General features: G+C 38.5%; 1 protein-coding gene across 1 annotated transcript in view; it reads right to left on the reverse strand.

Moving 5' to 3' along the window:
- Positions 1-18836, reverse strand: part of PCDH15 (protocadherin related 15) — an 876905-nt gene that overhangs the window by 455356 nt on the left and 402713 nt on the right. The window contains exons 6-7 of the mRNA XM_072803740.1: positions 10893-11012; positions 5089-5199 (exon numbers count right to left, since the gene is read on the reverse strand). Of these exons, the coding sequence (XP_072659841.1) occupies positions 5089-5199; positions 10893-11012 (231 nt within the window). The remainder of the gene's footprint in view (positions 1-5088; positions 5200-10892; positions 11013-18836) is intronic.

The following is an 18836-nucleotide window of genomic DNA, read 5'->3' on the forward strand; positions in this document are numbered from 1 at the left end:
CCTTCCTTCCTTCCTCCCATGTTCATTCTTCATTTCTCTTATTTCCTTTATGGAATTAAGATCATTTAAGTGTTAAAAGTATTTAAAAATAAGACAGTATTTCATTGATTTAGAAACTAGGGGTATAGCTGGCAAGAAGAATAGATCTCTTTTAAAAGTTATTCAAGTGTCACTGTTTAATTTGTATTTTCTCTATGTGCATTATTATTTCACATGTCATTTACACATTTGCTAACATTAAACATTAACTTACGTGAAGCCTTTAATTAGATCCTGTAAAAATAAGTCACTATTTAACGATTGCGAGCGAGCTGTGCAAGGAACTGCAGGTGGTACAAAGAATCCTCCAGCATAAAAAGCCAAAATGCAGGAATTTAAAAGCATACATATTATCTTCCACATGGAATCAAGGAAGCCATAAGAAATATTCAGCCACCTGTGGGATTTGATCTAGCTGGAACTTTCTTCCAGTGTTTAACAGGTGACTCGGTCCCTGGATCCTTAGCATCTTTATTCAAAGCCTCCAATCCTCTGGCCCCAGATGATGGGAACACAATATCCAACCCTTGGGAGTCGTACTGTAACATGATGGCTGGCAGACCAGAGACACCCACTATCTTTGAATGAATTATTTAATATTTAATTATTTAAATAAGTAGAAATTTCTATCAATACATGGCAAGGAAGAACTAATTTCTTTTTAAGCACGTGGAACTTTAAGGATATTTACTTTCTTTCATCCCTGGCTCAGATCATTCATTCATTGTCGTAACCCGCACTTGTTTACAAAACACATTTTTATAAAACTGCAAATATTTAAATCACGATCACGTGAAGGCATGGAAACATCACTGCCAGATGATAAGGGCTTCGATCCCTTTATCCTAACCGAAGCCTTTCTTGCTGTAAAATAGATTAATTGCCCACTATTCCTTGATCGAACGAGATGAATGCTGATTTCTAACACATTCAGGATCTGCTCCCTATTTAGAAGTGTATTTAAGTTAAATATTGGTTGTCCGAGTGGGGCCAGGAATGGTGTGGACTCTACCAAATATTATGAAATTGTATGCATCTCGGTTTTAAAGTGAGTATAGAACAAGCATGCGGATTCTGATTTCCTGTTGAGCCATAGGAGCCTCAGAACAGAGACTTCCTACATTTATGTATTCACTATTCAAGTGGTTTGTAGCTTAAAAAAAATAAAAATAAAAAAAGGCTAGAAGCACCTACCAGACTGACTCATAGATACATACATTAAAGACTCTTTCATTACCTTATCAGGTATTTGCAGGAGAGAAAGAAAAAAAAATTGCAACATAATTAGAGTTGCCCTGAGTTTTCTGACCCTAACTCAGGTACCTAAGACCACAGAGGTCTTCGTTTTGCTTCCGTTCACCGATGATAGATGGACTTTCACTGACTAGAAATTTAGAACTTATCCTGGAGGAATTTGATTCTGTTAGATTCCTTTATTCAAAAGAGAAAAAAAAAGCAACAAGCCTGTGTAGACCTAAATAATTTTAGAATTTTTTTTTCTTGAAAATGTTTGTTGTTGTTGTTGTTGTTGTTTGAGGCATTTACCTAATTTTCCTTAATTGTTACACACATACTAGCAGATAGAATAGCATAATAGGAAAAAACAAAAAAGAATAGCATAATAGTTTGCATCTTCACATGCTTTTTTTTTTAATTTTCTTTTTTCTTTTCTTTTTTTTTTTTTTGCATCTTCACATGCTTATATGTCTTCATGACTGAACAGTTTATATTTGTTAGGCGTCAAGGACCATCTTCCTATTTCACTCCTATTCCCCAGAACACGCCCAAGAAATCGGCAGAACTAAAAACAGGAGGTGTACAACTTAGCGCTTCCTCCACAATCTGTAGGAAGTAGATGTGAGGGAAGGTCAGAGTGAGGGCTAGGTTTGAAAAGTTGTTTACATAAATTCATCTCTAAAAGTACACAAAGTGATTTTATTATATCCAAGCCCATATAATTAGAATGTTTACATAAGGTTTTGAATATTCATAGCATGATGAGAAAAGACAGATAAGAAATAAATAATATTTTTAGGAATTATAATATCTTGTTACAAAAGACAACTAGTGTCCCTTATGTATATTTTTGATATTTCAGAAAATATTAAAATTTGCCCTGTTATTGATAAGGCAACCTAGAAATTACTCTGGCTATGATTCTAAATTAAATGTAAACTTCTTCTTTCTGACAATTAATCAAGGACTCTTGAGGATCTAAGAATCTTAGTATTTCCCTCAGGATAACACTAATACAAAGGAGAGCTGGTTTTGAATAATATCTATGAATAAATAGATGAGGTTGATTCCTTGTGATTTAGGGTAATATGTCAAAATTGGAATTTGTGGTACAGACTTATATTGGAAATTTCAACAGAAGGAAAGCCCACCGATCTTTGTCCATCTCTGAACCATCTCTCTGAGAGAAGCAGCCCTGGTTTGTAGCATTTGTCACTTTCCAAACTCTAGGTACTACACCACTAGGTCACAAAGATGAGGTCACTGAATTCGGAGCTGGGAACAGACTCATAATCGGTCTTCAAGCAAATATGAGCCAGCTTTTCAGTTCCAACAACACACTGTTTTAAGTAAATTATGTGTCTACGATGTAGAGGCAACAAGTGATTCTTCACCATTTGTGGGAGCGTGATGTGTTGTCATACTTTTGAAAATGATATGGGGCAATTTACTAAAATTAAAAATCTATGCCTATACATGCATAGCCATGCATAATTTTTCTCATAGTAATTCCATTTTTAAATTATCAATTTTTAAAAAAGATTTTATCCATTTATTTATTTGAGAGATGGAGAGTATGAAGGGAGGGGGAGGCCAAGGAAGGGAGAGAATCTCAATGAGCCTCCCCTGGGCTCAGAGCCTGACATGGGGCTCGATCCCAGGACCCTGAGATCACAACCTGAGACCAAATCAAGAGTCCAAGGCTAAATGGACTGATCCACCCAGATGCCCCTAAACCATCCATTTTTAGACAATAAAGTGCCAGTACATAAGGACCTTAAAGAATACTGTAATGATACGAGAATATATTTCAAGCATTCGTCTTAAGTGTATTTGTGGTTGCTAGTTGGCTAATCTTCACAAGAACTCTGTGTGGGATGTTTTATTAATATCCTCATTTTACTAGGTAGGAAACTGATGTACAGCATATGCCCAAGGTCACACAGCTAGTCAATGGCAGCACTGACATTTAAATCCAGACAATGTCGTTCTAGAATGAATGCTTTTGCCACAAAATTGCACCCACTGCCTCTTCGGAGGGTCATGAGGGTAGATATCATCCTATGCCAAAAAAAATCAAAACAAAACAAAACAAAAAATGGAAAGTATAGTTGAATAAATTATAATTCATCCTAATTTTGGTATATTCTAAAACCACTAGAAGAATATATCTCTGAAAGTTTTTAAAAACACAAAAAAGCTTATAATCTCCTGTATTTAACATTCACATTGTATACTGTATGATTCAAATTTATAAAAATTGTTATAGATAAATTAACCTTTTCTTTAATTTCTTGCCAATTCCATTCCTTCCTTTCGATGATTCATGCATAGGCTTCTATTTCATAATTTTAATTTTATCCCTGAAATGCTAAAAATTTAACACTCCCTCCGTCAGTTATGGGCAGTCTAGCAAATTGCATACAAATTGTTCCAGATGTCTTTATAAATAATTTAAATGGAATAGCAACTCAGATGTTTTAGCTTGCATTCCTTCTTTTTTTTTAAATACCTCATTTAAAAAAGCATCATAAAAACTAGTTTTCAAATATATTCCACAACAGTCGTACTTTTCCTTACATTTTATGAGAGATTCTAAGTCAGGCAAGGGAAACTGTATTCTTTCTTCTCATTTTCATTTTCATGGAAATAATATTTTATATTATTTTTTTTTGATATAATATTTTATTTTTTTAATAATAAATTTATTTTTTATTGGTGTTCAATTTGCCAACATACAGAATAACACCCAGTGCTCATCCCGTCAAGTGCCCCCCTCAGTACCCATCACCCATTCTCCCCCACCCCCCGCCCAGAAATAATATTTTAAAGAAGATTTCAGGGTTTTGAGGAGCTCTGAGATGCTCTCCCCGGTAGATGTCACTTTTTTTATATCTGCTGGACACCAAGACGCTGAATTGAAGTTGGGTGAGAGAGGACTTGGAAAGAGTTTCCTTGCAGACAAAGGAGGAATAGACTAACATGAGAAGAGTCCTAGTTTTGCTTCCTTTCCACCTGCTTACACTCAGCCTTGAAATGCAGTTGTGATGCTACGGCTGTAGTATTGACTAGCATCTGACAAATAAGACATTGGAAAAATAACCAAATTTCAGGAAACGGGCACAGTGCCTAAGGAGACAAGTAACCAGAGTCCTTGGTGAGGTACTTGAGTAGTCAAACCAATCCTTGATCTGCATAAATCTAAGGATTTTATTTAAAAAGTAATAAAAGTCTGCCTTATGTAAGCAACTGATTTTCCTGCTGTGCACACAACCAGGTTACGGTCACAGTAGCTGATGCCTAGTGAGCAACTATTCAAGAGATCACAGCCATGGGGGAAAAGGTTGCCAACTGGACAGTTTTTCTCTTCCTTTAGTGTACTCTGTAATCTCTTGGGCAGTTAATAAAAATGCAGGTACTCCATTTGTACCCTTTGAAATGTTTATTCAGAGGATCTGAGGCTGGGTCCGGGAATCTGCGGGTTTAATATATTCCCAAAGTGATTCTCCTGCTGATGTTACAGGCATCCCACTTTGAGAAACACTTTGGTGTGAGCCGAAGGCAAATTATTGAAGAGTGGGTATGATTCTGAATGAAGCAAACAGTGTGTAGAAACAATCCCCCTGCCCCATTCCATCCCCTTCCCCATCTAGAAGAATATAATATCTAAATTCTGCTGTGGGCAGCCCCCACCCACCTCTCCCCACCCAGTGGAGGCCATCACACCAACCACTCTCAGAGCACTTCTATAGTGTGGGTGAGGGCTTACTTCATAAGTTCCCAAGAGGGAAGCTAGGAAAATTGAATACTCACATTAGCTTGGATGATGACAAAGTACCGAGTCTTGTCTTCATAGTTGAGCCTCTTCCTTAACACTACATTTCCAGTCAACATGAGGGGAATTTCGAAGGTGTCATTGGATGTCTGAAAACAGGGAAAGGGAGAGTCAATTCCTTCGAATACAATATGAATTAGAAGATGCGGTGTTGCAGCTTTAGTCCCTTTGAAAGTCACAGAGAGCATGCTTACCATCTGAAAACGGAATACTGCCTGTGGGCTTCAGATTTAAGACTCTCATTTCTTTTTTTTTTTTTTAATTTTTATTTATTTATGATAGTCACAGAGAGAGAGAGAGAGGCAGAGACACAGGCAGAGGGAGAAGCAAGCTCCATGCACCAGGAGCCCGATGTGGGATTCGATTCCGGGTCTCCAGGATCGCACCCTGGGCCAAAGGCAGGCGCCAAACCGCTGCGCCACCCAGGGATCCCTCTCATTTCTTTTTTTAAAGATTTATTTATTTGAGAGAGAGAATGGGGGAAGGGGCAGAGGCAGGGAATCTCCAGCAGACTTTCTGCTGAGCACAGAGCCAATGGGCACTTCATCCCAGGACCCCAAACCAAGATTTGGACGCTTAACCGACTGAATTATCCAAGCGCCCCAATATGCTCATAAAAAAAAAAAAAAAAAAAAAAAAAAAAAAAACCTTTCCATGTTGATCAGTGGGTTCCACCAGAGTCATCTGATAATAACCAACTGTGACAATATCTCATGTGATTTTAGGGTTACCTCTCAATAGCCCTGGGATACTTCTAAATCAAAGTTCAGGTATTTGGAAATCCTCTCTGCTACCACCATTTGTTTGCACCAAAGAGTTCAAACATGGCAATTTGTGATTTCTATATAATATCCATTTTCAACATTGGTGTCAGGGAAGGAAGATTGGGGAAGGGGATGAAGGGGAATGGTGAATTGTACTTTGTTCAGTGAGCTCATACTTCATTACCCAGAGCAGGTCATTCTTCCAATTAAAAAAAAAAAAAAAAAAAAAGGAAAAAAAGTGCATTCCTGGCATATCTCCAAAGACAGGAAGAACCAGACTATTTTGGAAGCCAGAAAAATAAATGCTTTTGCTTTAAATCTGGCCAATCAGTTCAGCATCTATTCATCCCTAAACTCATTCTGGGTTTATTTTAGATAAAATTCAATGAAAATGATGGCAAAAGAAAAGAAAAGGGGAAAAAAGAAAAGAAAGCTCAATTTTAACTATTCTGATTCTGCTCATGGGTTAAATGAAAGTGCTTTGTTTTAGTGATGAGTTTGCAACATTGGTAATTAAAATTTTATGATTTCAAATAGTAAAAATGTGTGTTTCTTCTTAATGTCACATCTAGTACAAATGTCCATCCATATTATAAAGAAAATACCAGTAGGGTAACAAAGATGCTAATAATACAAGTGACTATCTTCAATTTACTCTGCATTAAGACCAGAATAGGGAAGCCTCAGTGGCTCAGTAGTTGAGCATCTGCCTTCAGCTCAGGTTGTGATGTCGGGATCCTGGGATCGAGTCCCGCATTGGGCTCCCCACAGGGGAGCTTATCCCTCTGCCTATATCTTTGCCTCTGTGGGTCTCATATGAATAAACAAAATAAAATCTTAAAAAAAAAAAAGACCAGAATAGAAACTTCATCCCCTCTATTTTGTGTAAGTTTGTTAAAAAAAAAAAAAAAAAAAAAAAAAAAAAAAAAACTTTCAAAGCAGATCTGTTTATACAACATTCAAAATTGGGAGCAGCTTCTAGCCAATGGTCAGCTAGAAGCTAAGACCTCCTGGTCTTAAAATCATAAAGAAGTGAATTCTGACAGCAGTCTGAGTTTACTTGGAAGGAAGTTCTTCCTCAGTTGAGCCTCCATAAGAGAACTAATCTGTCTACATATCGATTGCAACCTTGTGAGAGCCTAAGCAGCGAGCTCTGCCAAGCTGAGTCTAGACTCTTAAGTCACAGAAGCTGCAAAAATCAGTGTGCACTGTTTTAAGACACTATATTAATGATGGCTTGTTATACTGTAATAGATACCTAACATATCATGCTGACCCCTGAAACTTATCTCAAGGATCAGTGGTGGTGTATAGTAATGGTAATCGATATCTACTATGTCTGTGAGTCTTCAACCATAATAATTTCAGGGGATGTTATATTTTTATTTCTCTGATATATAGGAACACACAGACATGAGGGTATACTCCACAGACATGAGGGTATACTCACATATGTTCTTATTAGAAGGTTACCCTGTTTTTAAAAAAAATACACAGATGAATAGACAACGTTTCAATAGTTTCTCCAAACTCTCCCTTCCTGACATAGATTTGAAATTTCAGTGTTTCTGGTTATAAACCAGCGCCAGGGGCAAACAAGCAGATAGCTCAGCACTGCAGATCCACAGCCATCGATCACATGAATGTATGCTGTTCTGTTGCTGTTAAAACTTTGAAATAATTATATCATTGTCGCCGATGCCCCATATTCAGGAAAAGTAGAATGGCTCAGAAGCATAAATGAGTATGCGTGCTAGTCTTCTAAAGATACATCAAAGAAAGAAACATATTGGGAATTAATTGATCTTTTATGTGGTTGATTATCTCCTACCTAACTTGGCCTTTCCACAAATAACACCTATAAACTCTGGACAAAATTAAAAAAAAATAAAAGAATACTAGACATCCCTAGAGAGATAACCAAAGTAGACATATTCTGGGAAATATCACACACTTGATAGAAGAGACAACGTGAGTGAGTTTGTTGTTTTACTGTACTTAGTGCCCGGAGGGGCAGTTAAAATTCTGATAGAAAGTCTATCTGTGGGGATCCGTGGGTGTCTCAGTGGTTTGGTGCCTGCCTTCGGCTCGGGGCATGATCTTGGGGTCTCGGGATCGAGTCCCACATTGGGCTCCCTGCATGGAGCCTGCTTCTCCCTCTGCGTGTGTCTCTGCCTTTCTCTCTCTCTCTTTGTATCTCTCATGAATAAATAAATAATTTTTTTTAAAAGAAAGTCTATCTGGCTTGAAGAAGAATCAGAGCATAGATTTTGGGACAACCAATGCTGATGGAAGGGGGGTGGTGAACTAGAAAGAGACCTCAGGAAGGAAGAACACAAATGCCACGTATAAACTGTGTCCAAGGTGTGTGTGACCTCTAGACCACACCTGCATGAGGCCGACTAGAACAGGTGCACCTGTTCAATCTACACAGAATTGAGATGCGAGCTGCACCCAAGAGCTTCTAATTCAAGTCCAACAGTGTTCTCTGGTAAATTAAAAACAAACGTATGGACAAATCTTCTCAGAGGAATATAAGAGAAGGAAGTCTCTATGCAACAGAGCATTCCCAGTGTCCAGGAGGGAGTTCAAAACAACTTGACCCATCAGTGAGATCTCTTTTCAGATGGAAAGATCAGGGAAGACCAATGTTAGGATAAGCAGATAAGGATTTTTAAATCAGCTATTTTAACTATGTGTGTGCTCAAGGATGTGAATAATATGCTCACTGCAAGTGAGACCATGGAAAATACCAGCAAAGATATGGAATCTCTACAAATGTGGAGCATTTAGACCTGAGGATTATATTCACTGGGAAAACAAAACAAAAACAAAAACACTGGACAGGTTTATTTGGAAATTGGGACCCAAGTTGTCATATTTTTATTTCTTAGGAGAGAAGGGAAATCTAGGTCTGCATGTGAAATTTCCTAATTTTTAGATATTGTCTCAAAAATGATTTAAATTAATTGATGGCTGAAGGCATCTGGGTGGTTCAGTTGGTTAAGCTTCTGACTCTTGATTTTGGCTCAGGTCATGATGTCAGAGTCGTGGGATAGCGGTGCACGTGGGGCTCCACAGTCGGTGGGGAGTCTGCTTGAGATGCTCCCTCTCTCTCTCTGCCCCTTCTGCTCATGCTCTCTCTCTCTCTCTCTCTCTCAAATAAATAAATACATAAATAAATAAATAAATAAGTAAGTAAATAAATAAATAAATAAATAAATAAATAAATAAATAAATAAAATACATTCTCGAATTTGTGGCCAAACAAAATATCTGTGGGTGGAATGAAACTCGAGTTGGTTAATCTGGGATTTCTGCTAATGAATAATGTTGCATCAGTTGGAAAACAAACACACAAAATGAACAAAACATCCTGAGATTTTTAAGTAGAACCAACCCATCTCTGCTGTTATCATTCCATCCACGGTGGGACTAATTTGAAAGAAACCGTAATTGTGGCTGCAAAAGCCAGAGGAGGCCACATTTTCAGATTAAATATGTTTGTCGTCTACACAATTTTCTTTTGAAATTAAGAAAGTAGCAGACGAATAGCATGGTGCTTGTCATAGAAGCAGAGTTACTAGCATTTGAACAGTGACAGGTACAAACATCAGTAGGTAACCGAGGTTTTTATGTTAAATGTCCGTGATGGCTGAAGGTGGGTGCTCTCTGTAAGGACGTGGCTGGGTTAATGCTTTCTCTCCTGATACACCCTAAATTAGTTGCTCTCATGTTGTCTTATTCTTTTGCTTCATCACAATTAGGGACATTCCCAGAGCAAGTCTTTATTTATTCCACAGAAGTGCTAGCTTGCTAGAGTACACTTTTCTTCTTCTGTAATTTGGACACTGCATGTGGCTGATTGGCTTATGCAATCGATAGGCCGTAAAAGGTACATATGATGTTTTATGCTAAGCCCACAAATTTTTGAAAGGGGGACACATTCTATTGCACAGGTGACAGGAAATTTCAACTTCACAAACTTCTAGAAGATCGTTCCTAAGGAATGCATTTTTGTCTCTTGTGACGCCTAAACCTTGGATAGGATTGTTTTTAATGCAATGCAATAAATAGTTCCCCAAAACTCATGGCCCAGCTGTCCTATACTTGCTGGGCATTTCAGTTTTTACAGCATGAAGAGTAAACATTAGGAAATGACCTTCACAAAATGTAAGCTAGAAACACGGCGTGCACATGCAATTAATTCTTTTAAAAAAACCTACATACCTACATAGTATAGAAGGCAACTGGTGCAGAAATGAAAGGCGCAGTCGGCTGTCGTTTCTGCTCTTAAGGAAAAGTATTTCTCTTGTCTTTTTGTCTTCTGCTCCTTCTTTACTCTTTTCCACTAGATTTTCTGTGCGACTCTTCCTCCTTATGGTCCCTCTCCTGTCCCACCCTCTTACTTCCCCATCTCTGTGTCTCCCAGCCTCTGCCTACAAGCATATGGAGACACATGTGGTGGGGGGCAGACAAATAAGCCAACCGAAACACCTCCAACTCTTCCTTAGACCCTGCTATGCCCGTGGGATTTTCTTTTTTTCCTTTTTTTTTTTTTTTTTTTGTTCCCTGAATATTTTGAGAATTTTAATAAGTACTGAACTTTTATATCAGAACACCGTGGAGAGGCGCTTGGGTGGTTCAGTGGTTGAGCATCTGCCTTTGACTCAGGGTGTAATCCTGGGGTCCTGGGATCGAGTCTCACATCAGGTCCCTGCAGGGAGCCTGCCTCTCCCTCTACCTGTGTCTCTGCCTCTTTCTGTGTGTTGCTCATGAATAAGTAAATAAAAAAAATAATTTAAATAAATAAATAAATAAATAAATAAATAAATAAATAAAAAATATAACACAAGTGGTTGAGAGACTATAGTTTTGAGATAATTCATAACAGCTGAATGACCACTACTAATGGGGCTTGAGGAGCTGAACATTGAATAACACGGGAAGTATCAGCTGAAGTAATCACTATTTTCATTCCTCGTGGGAATGTCACGTTGCAAGTAGTGTTGACATACCGGATCATCTGGATTGTATTGGATAACATATTCTATCTGTCCGTTTGGGCCATCATCTATGTCCGTAGCTCCATTGTCTCCCGAAAATCCGGTGAATATCGTGGTGCCAACTGGAGTGAGCTGAAAATAAAATAAAATAAAAACTGTCACCTCCCATTTCATCAACAGCACACCAGAAGTGTTCCAGCACAAGCCCAGCCTTTTGTGACACAAAGGAAGAAAGCAGGTCCACAGCGCTCTCTCTCTCTCTCTCTTTTTTTTTGGGGGGGGGGGCGGGGACAGGAGTTGGGAGGAAGATCACTTTGGGTATGTTATAGAGAAGGAATTAGGGGTGTTAGTTCAGAGGGCAAAACTCAAGCTAAGGAGACCAGTTAGGAGGCTGCAACGACCCAAGGGAGCAATGATAGCAAGACTAGGGAAATGGCATGTGTCTAAAGAAAAAATAAGTAACAGTAGACTAGAAGAATTAACAGGTCATATGCCAAGTAGCCATAAGCAACCAGAAAGATACAGCCATGAGTGCAAGCCCACCCATTGGGTTGGACCTTCTTGGAAACTGGGAGTGGTGGAGCCTACTGTGCTATACCTCCAAGGATACTTCGGTTGGACACTGCCGACTGCTTCTTTCAAGAGCTGGCCCTCGCCCCAGCTGGTAGCAGTAGACCTTTCCAGTAACTTTCACCTCATTCCTCCCTCACTTGGGTTGCTGGAACCTCAAGTAGGTTTCAAGACCAAGTGCAGATAAAAGTGTGGGTGAGGATCACAGAAGCGTTTCAAAAGAATCCTTGCAAAGCTGACATAGGCATTCCCGTAAAGGCCGAAATTTCCATCACTGTGGCCTTAGCTTTGGGTAAAAAATAGAAGGCCCTAACTCGGTGTGAGGCCCATTTGGACCAATTTATGACCATTAGCATCTTAGCCCCTGTGGAGAAAATGCACCTACTGTTCCTCCTTAAAAAAATAATAAAATAAAAAAAAATCCTGATGCATTAAGTTATTGACAAGCTAGAATTTAAACTGTATGAGGAAAAAAAAAAAAAACTGTATGAGGAAGTGAGCGTCTTTATTTTAAAATCAAAGAGCATTTCAGAGAGATCAATGAAATGATATGCTGCTGGAAGTCTTAGGAAGAGATGCTGGAGCCAGAGGTAGCCTGCCTGTCAGAGGAGGGAGAGGGCTGGGAGTTCCTTCTCCCTTTGCACAAGGCCACTGAGCGGTAGGTGCAGGCGAGATGGCCAGGTCTCTCCATTTTGGATTAAAATTAAAACTTAACACAGCATACCAGCCCGTGATGCGGCATTTGCCCTGCATATCTAGCTTTATTCATTGTTGCTCTCCACCAGAGCATCACTTTTATTTTCTCTAATGTGAAGGTCGGTCATTCACTGCAGAGTTTTCCTACATCCAGGGTTCCAGTCCTCAAGCTTTAGCTGGAATCCCACTCATTAGTTGCATTTCCAGTTAGGGATCGCCTTCTCCTAACCCATCCCTGACAAAGCGTTCCCTGTCTCACAACAGAATAAAGTGCCTTTTCTGGTTGTGCTTGCATCTTACACTTTTCTTCCTTAATCGCTGCATTGAACCACGAATAAATGGATTTTTGCCAATAAACGTAACCTCTCTGCCTCTATGGAGCAGAGGCTTTTCTTTTCTTTTCTTTTTTTTCTTTTCTTTTTTCTTTTCTTTTCTTTTTTCTTTTCTCTTCTCTCTTTTTTTTTGATTTTTAGAGATATGCTATGTTAAGTTTTAAATGTGATTTTTTTCATGGAGAAATTGAAAGAGATTGAAAAAGAAAGAGTCGTCTCATTGACTCCTGTTTTCAGGGGGGTACAAATCCAAACCTCTACGGGGGTCCCCCAAATAATGTGAATGAGTGGAGCCAGCCTGATGCTCTCGAGGCCCAGCTGAGAGGCATATATTTTCTATGAAGTGGTGGCTGCTGCTTAGCCCCAGCAAAGTCTTGTCCTAATGGAACACAGTCTTGTAGGAGATACTCTAATGTTAAAAAGAAGCATCTTGGTTCTAAGGTTGGCCATAGATTTTAAAGACTTAAACTCTGAATTAACTGGGCCCAACAAAATATATGCATGAGGTACAACAACCACAGTATTTTGCAACTTCTGATTGAGAAAAAAATAATACAAATAAGATTAAAGAAACAAGCCATCGATACAAAGTCGTGGGCATTTACAAAGTCAGACTTCCTGGCAGGAGGGTCTAAAAGGAAACTCTGACTTCCAGCAGGTCCAACAGAACACAAAGAAGAGAAAGGTGATGGTCTGAGCAGCACATATGAGAACACGGACACATGGGGATGGCTCAGGGAAAATGTGACTGAAAGACTTCTAAACTGACATTTTTCTATCTTTTTAAATGTAAACCCTGTCCTAAAAGATATTGTGCTTTCTTAGAAAAAATCATCTCTTCTTACGTATATTTCCGTTTTTAAATTATGAAATTTAAAAAGAAAATAATTGTGTTGCAGGACTGATTTAAAAAGTCAAAAAGAATCAAAACAAAAACAAAAAGGAAACACAAAGACTTCAACAGTAGGTGTGGGCAGATTTTGGAACTAGTATGTCCATGGCTACCATCTACCCACTGAGGGGACATACAGTCCTGGACTAGACTGGTTGTGGGGAGGGACCCTGAAGTCCCGAAGCCAAGGGCACAACACAGGTATGAAGGGGAAGGAGGAGAAAGTGGGAGAGCTGGGACCACAGGCCAGTGGGCTGGGGATGCTCCATGCGGCATGGGAAGGCTCAGGAGGAGGTCTGGGGAGGCTCAGGGGAGGGCTGGGGAGGCTCAGAGGAAGGCTGGGGAGCCTCAGGGGGAGGGCAGGGGAGGCTCAGGAGGAGGGCTGGCAGGCTCAGGGGAGGGCTGGGAGGCTCAGGGGAGGGCTGGGGAGGCTCAGGGGGCTTGGGGAGGCTCAGGAGGTATGGGGCCAGGGAGCAAGAGCATCACAGTGAGGAGCCAACATGTGCCCAGAGCAATCCCAGCATTCTGTATCTAACCCATTGTGCCAGCCCATTTATTTATTGTGCACCTAAAAGGTCCAGAGGTTATAACAAAGATTTGGTTTATATCAAATCACTATTACAAACACCAATTTTTTAACAATTTTTTTTAATTAAAAGAAGGCAACGTTTCAACACATTCAATAGCGCTTTGTCTGTCCATTATGCAACATTGGGGCTTAAGTTGTGATGACACATCACAGGTATTTCGAAGTAAGACAAATACACAAGAGAAAACCTGATGACTCTCTCACCTGACAGTGTAACAGTTTGTCTAGCATTCGACTGCGTTTTTACTACACGGTGACATTATTTTCTTTTGGAAATTTTAAATTATGTAGACAGGTTGACAGTTTTCTGCATGCTGGCTTAGCAATATAAATTCAATTTGATGAGATGTAAAGTTTGAAGTATTATTTAAATATGTAGGGGAAAAAAAACCAAATAACTAATCTTGCAATTGAGTCTCAAAATCCCAGATGCAAAGGAAACCTCCCTGATGATTTGGATAGTAATGGAATCGCAGTTGTTATAAGAAAAGAACTATTTTTAGTGAAGGAGAAAATAAAGCATAATATTCTCTACATCTCAACATTTTCTACGTTTCCCAGTCTTATTCAGGATTAAGTTTCTAAAAATAAATATTATATGACAGTATTTGGCTGGAAAAGATGATTTGAAGGATTTTACTTCTCACTAGGTGATATTTGCAAATCCAAAGACATATTTGCAAATTCAAAGACCCTAACCATGAAAAAGCTCTATATTTTTCTTCAGCTGTCCAAATGCTTTTGAAACTCATAAAAGGCAACATAAAAGCTATAGCGCCTTAATATATTATCATCAATGAATATTTTCCCTCTTCATCATCCACAAGTTTGTTTTATATTTAAAAATCACATTTATAAAGAGGTGTAATTTTTAATACACAGTCATTTAAAGTAAAGCAGACATTATATTTTTGGTTGCCCTTATAAACATGCACTTAGTGACAAAGCCCAACAAAAACCATTGTTGGACTACACGTAAAAGGATTTACTATGCATTTGTTTATGGTGGTAATTTAGGCTAATCCAAAAAAGTATTTCAATTTCCATCACTCTCATTTTAAGACTGAAGTTTATTTTGGGTGCCCCCAAGAGAATTTATGCGCCCACATATATTCTTACTATTCCTTGAAATTACAAGTAGAAATATGATGCTACAATAAATTCTATTAGTTTATATCTTTGAGTGGAAGATAAAAGAGAAACAATTGCCTAGTCATGGACAAAGAGAATCAATCTTGTCATTCCTATAATGATATCATAATAAAGGTTATGAACGATCTCTAAATAGGATTTTAAGCTCTTTCTTAAAAGGAGAATTTAGGTCCTTAAAAAAATAAATGGAAGGCATTATTCTAACAGCATTGGATTTCAGCGTTGTATTCCGCTCGGGTGCTGTCTCTCTTTATGGTTTCAGTAACAATTAGATTAAAGATTTTTTCCTCCAACTTTGAAAATGTGGCATTTAGTTGTTGACAGCAAAGGACTCAGGAGATATGCCTCGTTATTAGTTCAGCATTTACATCGACTAGTGAGCTCTGCTCTCTTCCGTAGTTGTTTGGGCCAACATCTTAAGCATAGATTTCTCCTACTTTCTTCAACTGCTAGAATAAGGAAACATCCCCACGAAGACATACACCAGGTAAAATGCAGCACTAGCCTGGGTCAGAAGTGGACTGCACTCATTTATCTGTGATCTTCCACTCATATGGTCCACCTGTTCAGAGACAGGCTAGGGCGAGGGATGTTTAAAGCTAATATAAGAGAAATAAATAAGCAAAAAGAAGACAAAGCAGTTTTAATCTTTATATGGAAAGTCTGGAGAGAGCAGAAAGGTCCCAAAGAAATCGCCCACACTAGATGCAAACAAGCAAAAGGGGGTGGGAACATGCAAAATGTCTTAAAAAAATAGTAGATTTCATTCATTTTCATCATATGTAAACCCACCAGAAGTAAGCACATATGTAGGTACACACGCATGTATGCACACTCACACTGCATAAATATAAATACACACAGATCAACATTTCTGGTTGTCAGTACAGGAGGCACGCCACCTTGGCACTTTGTGAATTTCTGGACACGACGTAGAGGTTGAAACATGACAGTCAGGCTGTTTGTTGTAAGACTGTGTTGCCCTATACATTCTAATTCACAGTTTTCAGGGCACATCGGCCATGAACATTTCAACAAGTCTCAGAAATACAAATTTGGTTTTCTGAAGGGCATTCTAATGCATGGGATGATTATCAGCTTGGGCAGCTGCCCGAGGGTGTCACTTACTTATTTAGTTCATGTCTCTTTCCACAAATGATTTTATACAGCTATTGGGAAATACAGAAAATGCATAGATACATGCAAATGTAAAAGTTAAAGAAAATCAAAGCAAGAAAATTCAGTATTTCAGCAAGATGCATAAGATAGATTAGAATACGAACGTGTGTGAAAAATGGACAATTCTCAGATAACTGTTTATATTCTTGTGATCCGTGGCTAACTGAAGTCACCAAAAAATTATGAACCATGCTCCAAAAAAGTGAAGATGTGTCCTCAGCCACAAGCTTATTTGCAATATTTCCCCACGGAAGCATTGTGTTCACGGCTTCATATAAATACAATTGATTCTCATTAGCCATGGTAATTATGTTGTGTGAAGTTACCATGAACACTGAATTAACAAATACTGAACCTCTGCTTCCAGAGAGAATCCAGGGTTATCACACTGCTGGGGGGAACACAAGCTTAGGAAACTACCCGCCTTTGGTCACAACATTTTCATCAACCAATCAATATATAACCTTGTTTTATGTGTACTTCTGTTTAAAGACACCTTATTTAATATGTGCTTTTGATTCACTACCACTTAGCTTACAGCCAACAGCACTATAACTCACGCCTGAATAAAATGCACCTAACACATATATTCTCTCCGTAAGGTACAATCTGCCTTCTTGGGTTAGGAACACAGATGGCCACATTCTGCAGCGTGACACTGGGGGCAAAATCACCAACGAAAGTACAAAGATGTGAACAATGTGGCACTAACTAGACTGGAAAAAGGACACTTGTTTACCATAGGAGACATGGAACAAGTCGGCCAAGCACCATCTTGTTTGGCCTCAGTTGGAAGTGTGTACAGGGGGTGACTCAAAGTTTTCATCCCTCTGTACGTATCTGTGAATGACTGGGGAAGTTTGGCAAGTATTGAACCCGGGTTTATACATAAGTTTGAGCAAGTGGGCAAATTTGCAATTACAGAATCAGTAGATAATGAAGATCGGTTACACGTGACAAACAATACTAGTAATTCACGAGGGGTGTGGCTCAAAGACTCAATGGACCAGAAATAGACAGGATTGAGTCTCACCTCTGCTCCACTTAACTGTTTTCTGCTTGCCAAAGTTAAAATTGGGTTAAAGTGCTTACAAGAAACATGCTAGATCTATATATTGATAGTTTATTAAAGAACTAAATAAATGGAAATATATGCTCTATCAAGAAATTGGCATTATCAGCAGGCAAACATGTCAATTCTTTATACATTTGCCAATTTATGTTGAGATTCATAAGCTGACTCTAAAATTAATCTAAAAACGTCATGGGGTCAAGACTAGGAAGACTGTCTTAAAGAACTAAGTTGGAAGACTTACATGACCCGATTCCCTGACTTCAATATAAATCAAGACACTGTGGTATTGGCTTGAGAATAAACAAATATACCAGTAGGACAGCATATCCTGCCCAAAATCAATCCCCACAGATAGTCACCTGATGCATAGAAAAGGACCACACAACAGTGGATGTGAACTTACTGATTTTTTTTCTATACAAGGTGCTATGTTAATTAGAAATCTAGATAGAAAAGAATGATACCAATTCCTACTTGACAGCCTCCATAAAACTGAATCCCAGGTGGCCTTGCACAGTTGGAGGGAAGGTAAATTGGTGCAGCCACTGTGGAGAACAGTATGGAGGTTTCTAAAAGTACTAGAAATAGAACTACCATATATGATCCAGTAACTTCATTTGGGGGTATTTATCCAAAGGAAATTAAAGCACTAATTCGAAGAGATACATGCATCTCTATGGTCATCGCAGCATTGCAGCACAGTAGCCAAGACACAGGAGGTACAAATTTCCAGTTAAAAGATAAATAAATAAATCCTGGGAATGTAATGTACAGAGTGGTGACCATAGTTAATAATACTGTGCTATTTGAAAGCTGTTGAGAACCCTTCATTCTTTGGCTACTATTCAGCCCTTAGCGTCCTCCTCCGATAACATTATTGCACGATCTTTCTTGCAAGTCATCCCTGCCTTGGAAATGAGGCTTTAGAGATCATGATATATTTGATAACCTAGAGAATCTCCGCAAAGGAAATGGAGTGATGCATTCCTTACACCAGTTCACATTGTTGAGGACTTCAGCTTTTTCTCACAACGATTCAATTATGTTATCTCTGGGTCTATGATTATTTATTGAGAGCTTATTATAATTGTTCCTGTGACCATTAAGTTAGTTTTATATCAACTCATTAATAGAACATGTGTTTTATTCCAATATTTATCCAAATCAAATGTCTACGTGAAGTATATTAAAACTTTCCAGAATTGCAAATAGCACACATTACAGATGTTTTTCATGTTCCCTTTAACATAATACAGTTTTTGCACCTGTGTGTTTTAATTATGAAAGCTAGAGTCACTTCTTCTGAAGAAATTATTATAGGCAAATCCTTGTATATAAGTATCTTCAAAATAATAATAATTAGAGTGATAAGCAGCTCTACTCTACTTAAAAACTAAAGAGTAATGAAGTTTAAATTGTATATGTGTGTATCTATATAAACAAATACACAGAGAATGTGTGCTTGTGTATG

Source organism: Canis lupus, chromosome 27, assembly GCF_048164855.1.
Source record: "Canis lupus baileyi chromosome 27, mCanLup2.hap1, whole genome shotgun sequence".
Classification (NCBI taxonomy): domain Eukaryota; kingdom Metazoa; phylum Chordata; class Mammalia; order Carnivora; family Canidae; genus Canis; species Canis lupus.